The 6,676-nt window shown below is 49.0% G+C and overlaps 1 protein-coding gene across 1 annotated transcript; it reads left to right on the forward strand.

Annotated features, from left to right (window-relative positions):
* Nucleotides 1–252: 252 nt before the first annotated feature.
* Nucleotides 253–6,057, forward strand: LOC101148972 (tubulin alpha-1B chain). Its single transcript, XM_004053076.5, has 4 exons — nt 253–2,549; nt 4,120–4,342; nt 4,449–4,597; nt 4,901–6,057. The coding sequence occupies exons 1-4, from the start codon at nt 2,547–2,549 to the stop codon at nt 5,879–5,881; spliced, it is 1,356 nt and encodes a 451-aa protein (XP_004053124.1). The 5' UTR covers nt 253–2,546; the 3' UTR covers nt 5,882–6,057.
* The last annotated feature ends 619 nt before the right edge of the window (nt 6,058–6,676 follow it).

Genomic DNA, 6,676 nt, shown 5'->3' on the forward strand with positions numbered 1-6,676 from the left:
TTTTGGCAGGTGCCTGTAATCTCTGCTACTTGGGAGGCTGAGACAGGAGAATTGCTTGAACCCGCGAGGCAGAGGTTGCAGTGTGCCAAGATCACGCCATTGCACCCCTGCCTGGGTGACAAAAACAAAACTGTGTCTCAAAAAAAGAAAAAAGGGCTAGGATAACACAATTTCAAAATCAATTCCAAATTTAGACTAGCAAAGCCTATTCCTTACCAGACACAACCCATGGTCATAAGATGTTTACAGCTAAGGAAGCAGTTTATTAATGCTGGCAAGGACAAACTCCTATGACAACAAAATGTTCAGATGTCCCAATATCACATAACAATATACCCTTTTTTTTTTTTTTGGAGATGGAGTTTCGGTCAAAAAAATAAAATGAAATAAAAAAGTTTTCTTTTAGTTTGATTACTCTGTGAAACCTGAGGTATTTATTAACAAGAACCTAAAAAAACAAGCCCTCAAATACTTCCTCATTCACAACAGGGGAATACACAGACAGATAAAAGCTAATAGTTTTAGGAAGGTATCTGGGGAGACATATAGGCCCATGGGAGCAAATCCCTGCAGTGGCGGCTCTGATAATCTGCAGAGAGCTAGAAGGGAGGTTCTCCCCTCCCCCAGAAAAATCTATCCCAAAACCATAAACTACATCGCCAATCCTTGGAAATACATAAGGTGGTTAGGGTTAAAGGGTGGCTTCAAAATGGTTCTAGCAGAAACCTATTGCGGTTACTGAACTATTCAAAATATTTGCCCAGAGATAGCTTTTCTGGATAAAATAGCTTTATTCAGAGCCGACAGCAAAATGGAGTTCAGCAGGGTGGTTCCCTAACATTCATTCTTCCCGTTAAAGCAAGCTAATTATTTCCAGATTCGTTTTAGGAATAAGAGTGGGGGTGGTCCAATGGCAGTGGGTTATCAGAACTTATTAACATTAGTATCACTAAAATTGATATGCAACCCCCACTGCTAAAATTGACAGGCTTAATTTTTTTTTTTAAAGAATAAGAAGAGGGACAAAATAAGTGACAACAATATTCAAATATATTCCTGCCTCCTCTATCCAGTTGGAAAAATGTATGCAAATTTGGATTTTGAATCAAATGCCTTTAACAAGACTACCAAAACTATCGGAAATAAACAACCTCTTGGTTTGCAGGTCAGGTTCAGATGGGTGGAGACACACATATATAGATATATATAACTCCTTACAAAATACACTTATAAACCATATAGATTTGTTATTTGTCTAAAATGAAGGATGAAGGCTGTACCAAATCTTCATAGGCTAATAACTGAATATGAACTATAAATTTTTAGTGTTTTAGGTTTAACCTTTTTCTTCCTCGTATACTGGGCAGATATTCTGAATAGTAACATCAATACGTTTCTGCTAGGACCATTTTAAAGCCACATTTTAAACCTAACCACCTTCTGCATTTCCAAGGATTAGCAATGTGGTTTATGGTCTTGAAATAGATTTTCCAGGGGCGGGGCGGAGGGAGAACTAGTCTACTCCTATAATGTGGGCCTCCAAGCACTAAGCTATAACCAATTGATGTATCTTGACACAAGGCCAAGCCGTCTTATTTACAAAACTCTTAAGTTGCACAAGGAATCCCTACTTCCTAACATCCTTCAGTGTCAAACTATTTCCTCCCTATCCAAGTCTTTCCTCACTTCTTCAACTCAGCTACCACCTCTGAAATGTGTTTTTAAATCTCCTTTTCAAAAAGCCCCTAGGACTGTTCCATAAAGTTGATGGCTTAGATCTAAAATTGGGGCCTACTTTGCCCTTTTAACAGCTTCAATGTTAAATGCTTGGGCACTACTCTTCGAATCACTGAAATACTATTTGCTTCCAGCGTTTGGTACTCTTACTTTGGAGAACAAGTCATTACAGTAAACCATGTACACCTATTCGGTTTTCTAAAGCTCGCGTTTTTCACATTATCAGGTAAGTACCGAATGCACTGCCTTTAAAGGAACTGAGAAAATAAAAAGGCAAAACTCACTGACAAACTGTGGCAACATGAAATTAATCAGCTGAGCTATCCGAACCACAACTTTCTGCATTTCACGGTGCTTCGTCTTTCAAATTGTATGGCTCTCTCAAGTCCTGGGTTTCCTCCGAATTAAGGCAAGCCTCGTCGCCCATTCCCCGGTCGGTGTCTTTCCGACTCGCGCCCGCCCCTCGCCAGGCCCTCGCAGCCATGCGCCGCACACTGCGGTACTGGCGCGCGCGGCCCGCAGGCGCGGCAGACCCCACCCCGCGGCCGCGCGAGGGGAGGGGGCTCGGGGCTCGGAGCCCGCCTCTGCGGCGGCCAGGCCGGGCGCGGAGTGGGCGCGCGGGGCCGGAGGAGGGGCCAGCGACCGCGGCACCGCCTGTGCCCGCCCGCCCCTCCGCAGCCGCTACTTAAGAGGCTCCAGCGCCGGTCCCGCCCTAGTGCGTTACTTACCTCGACTCTTAGCTTGTCGGGGACGGTAACCGGGACCCGGTGTCTGCTCCTGTCGCCTTCGCCTCCTAATCCCTAGCCACTATGGTGAGTAAGCCGCGCGGCTCCCGGCTGCTTTCAGGGAAGCAGGGAAAAGCGAGCCGGCGGGGCGCTGGGGCCCTGTATACAGCCGGGAAGGGTTGGCCTCAGAGCCGTCCGTTTGGAGGGCGGAAAACGAGGCGAGAGGCCAGGGCGGGAGTGGTGAGACCTCGGTGTGTGTAAATAGCGGGGGCCCGGAAAGGTCGAGGGGCGCCAGGATTTCTTCTCGGACTCTGGAAGGGATGGGGGGCTCGGGCTGCCCTCCGCCGTATCCGGAGCTCTCTTTTGTCGCGTAACTGTGTCCTGGGTGCGGTCCCTCGAGTCCCCGCAGTCCTTTCCAGCGCATGCCCTTACTCCGCTTTGGGTGGACGCGCGCGCGGATTCTTCCAGCCCTCACTTCCTCTTGAGCGCGAAAAGCGGGGGTGGGAAGCAGCTGGAGACAAAAGCGCGCACGCGCGACCGTTACCTTCCCGCCGCTCCTGGGCGGGAAACCGCCACTGCGGTTTGCGCATGCGCTCTGGGTCGCGACGCGACTAGGGCTACAGGGCGTGTCTCCTGTTAACCTGAGTTTTCTTTTTTTGATGAAAGCAATAAGAGGACTGCGGAAGAGCTCCCTGTCCATGTACCGCTCTACACCAGTGTATTAGGACAGTTCGTACACAACAGTCTGTAGAGGCCACCTGTCTCTCCCTGCTGCGTTAGGAATTCAGGGGAGCAGGTGGTGGCAGTAAGGGATTTTGAGGGAACGGAAATCGGATCTTGACCCAGATCTGGGCCGCCGATAATCTCCTACTGCGCTCAGACTGCTGTGGAGGTGTTAGGCTGAGCCCGATGCCGGCAGGCAAGGGAGGATGGGCGGCTTGGGCAGCGCCTTTGGAGACGTGGCCATTTCGTGCCTCTGCAGCGCCGCCGGGGGGCGCAAGAGCGCGCGCCCGGAATTGCTCATTCATCCTGTGCCGCAGAGCCCCGCCCCCTGTCCCTGCGGACAGACATTTCTTCTGCGCTGGTCTGGCCACGTGCTTCCTGTGCTAGGAGCTGCCCGGAAATGCGGCCACCTAGTCTAAAGTGGGATTCTGGGGCCTGAGCGCTGGATGGATGCCCACCTTCCTGTCTTGGTCCTCCAAAGGAGGAAGCTGTGACTGAGCTGTCTTGGTCTGGAAGGAGGCCTTCCTGGTTTAGGATGGGAAGGTAACATTCATTAAAAGCAACGTAGACTATAGTGTAGCTGTTCTCAAAAGAGTAGTACATCTTACCTCGCTTTAGAAAAGGAAATTCGTTTTCAGATAACGTGAGTAGCCTAGGTAACACAGCCAGACCTCATCTCCACAAAAAAAATGAAAAAATTAGCCAGGCTTGGTGGCCTGTGCCTGTGGTCCCAGCTGCTCCAGAGGCTGAGGTGGGGGAGCCTACCTCAGTGACTGGAGCCTAGGCTGCAGTGAGCCTAGATGGCATCACTGCACTCAAGCCTGGGCGACAGACCTTTATCTCTAAAAAAATAAAGATTGCATGAGTATTTTGTTCCACTTGACAGTCATCAATAGATTGGTTTAAATTGTGATATCTTTTTTCCTTCCCGCAGCGTGAGTGCATCTCCATCCACGTTGGCCAGGCTGGTGTCCAGATTGGCAATGCCTGCTGGGAGCTCTACTGCCTGGAACACGGCATCCAGCCCGATGGCCAGATGCCGAGTGACAAGACCATTGGGGGAGGAGATGACTCCTTCAACACCTTCTTCAGTGAGACGGGCGCTGGCAAGCACGTGCCCCGGGCTGTATTTGTAGACTTGGAACCCACGGTCATTGGTGAGTTGACCTCAGTAACCTGAGATCCCAGGATGCTGGGACAGGAGGTCTGTCCAGGGGCTTCTCTTGTCACTCACTCACTCCCTCCGTCCTCTCCCTCCTCCAGATGAAGTTCGCACTGGCACCTACCGCCAGCTCTTCCACCCTGAGCAACTCATCACAGGCAAGGAAGATGCTGCCAATAACTATGCCCGAGGGCACTACACCATTGGCAAGGAGATCATTGACCTTGTGTTGGACCGAATTCGCAAGCTGGTAAGCACCACATATAAATATGCATTTAATGTGGTGTGATAGTTCCAGTGCAAGCTGGGTGGAGTGACTGACATCATTTATTCTTTGGCACCTGCCAAAATGTGGAATAGGCTGCTTGCTATATTAATTGGACTTCTAAATCAGATAGTCCCTAGGTTATGGGCAGTTTGTGGATATGTCTGTTTTGCCAATTCCTTGTGCTTACATCAATGAGATATGGTTCGTAATCTAAAAAGTTTAAATAGAAATTCTAAGATAATGTGTCCTGGCATTAAAATATTACATTTTTTTATTCCCCTACAGGCTGACCAGTGCACTGGTCTTCAGGGCTTCTTGGTTTTCCACAGCTTTGGTGGGGGAACTGGTTCTGGGTTCACCTCCCTGCTCATGGAACGTCTCTCAGTTGATTATGGCAAGAAGTCCAAGCTGGAGTTCTCCATTTACCCGGCGCCCCAGGTTTCCACAGCTGTAGTTGAGCCCTACAACTCCATCCTCACCACCCACACCACCCTGGAGCACTCTGATTGTGCCTTCATGGTAGACAATGAGGCCATCTATGACATCTGTCGTAGAAACCTCGATATCGAGCGCCCAACCTACACTAACCTTAACCGCCTTATTAGCCAGATTGTGTCTTCCATCACTGCTTCCCTGAGATTTGATGGAGCCCTGAATGTTGACCTGACAGAATTCCAGACCAACCTGGTGCCCTATCCCCGCATCCACTTCCCTCTGGCCACATATGCCCCTGTCATCTCTGCTGAGAAAGCCTACCATGAACAGCTTTCTGTAGCAGAGATCACCAATGCTTGCTTTGAGCCAGCCAACCAGATGGTGAAATGTGACCCTCGCCATGGTAAATACATGGCTTGCTGCCTGTTGTACCGTGGTGATGTGGTTCCCAAAGATGTCAATGCTGCCATTGCCACCATCAAAACCAAGCGCAGCATCCAGTTTGTGGATTGGTGCCCCACTGGCTTCAAGGTTGGCATCAACTACCAGCCTCCCACTGTGGTGCCTGGTGGAGACCTGGCCAAGGTACAGAGAGCTGTGTGCATGCTGAGCAACACCACAGCCATTGCTGAGGCCTGGGCTCGCCTGGACCACAAGTTTGACCTGATGTATGCCAAGCGTGCCTTTGTTCACTGGTACGTGGGTGAGGGGATGGAGGAAGGCGAGTTTTCAGAGGCCCGTGAAGATATGGCTGCCCTTGAGAAGGATTATGAGGAGGTTGGTGTGGATTCTGTTGAGGGAGAGGGTGAGGAAGAAGGAGAGGAATACTAATTATCCATTCCTTTTGGCCCTGCAGCATGTCATACTCCCAGAATTTCAGCTTCAGCTTAGCTGACAGATGTTAAAGCTTTCTGGTTAGATTGTTTTCACTTGGTGATCATGTCTTTTCCATGTGTACCTGTAATATTTTTCCATCGTGTCTCAAAGTAAAGTCATTAACATCAAAAGCTTTGTTTCCTGTGTTTTTTTCTAAAAGTGCCTTGGTTTTTAGATTCATCTATACTTGGAGTATAGAGAGTCTGCAATATGCTGGTGGTGTCAAGGATCCCACTTACTGTGCAGGCACCTCTAGGGAAAAGGGAGCTCAACAGACTAGAAAGGCAGGAACCCTAGATTCTCAGACTAGTTTACCACTTCGATGCTTGCAAAGCGGGTGGGGAAAGTCATTCTGCTAATCTAAAGCTCATTTAGCTCTTCAGAGTATGACTGGGTAGTTACTAATGAGTAATGTATAGGAAGTGTAAGTTTGAATATCCACTGAGATGCTGTTTAAAGTGGCCTGCTAACCTTGTTAGTGTAATTAAGAAATTTCCAAGTGATCTTTGGCTGGTCATGGTGGCTCACCTCTGATCCCAGGCATTCAAGACCGGCCTGAGAGACATGATGAAACCCCGTCTACAAAAAAATACAAAAATTTGGGTGTGGTGTGAGCCTATAAGCCCAGCTACTTGAGAGGCTGACGAGATTGAGGCTGTGGTGAGCTGTGATTGTACCACTGCACTCCAGCCTTGGTGACAGATCCTGTCTTAAGAAAAAACAGTGACCTGGGAAAAACATCTGACTAGG

This window comes from Gorilla gorilla, chromosome 10 (assembly GCF_029281585.2).
Source record: "Gorilla gorilla gorilla isolate KB3781 chromosome 10, NHGRI_mGorGor1-v2.1_pri, whole genome shotgun sequence".
NCBI lineage: Eukaryota > Metazoa > Chordata > Mammalia > Primates > Hominidae > Gorilla > Gorilla gorilla.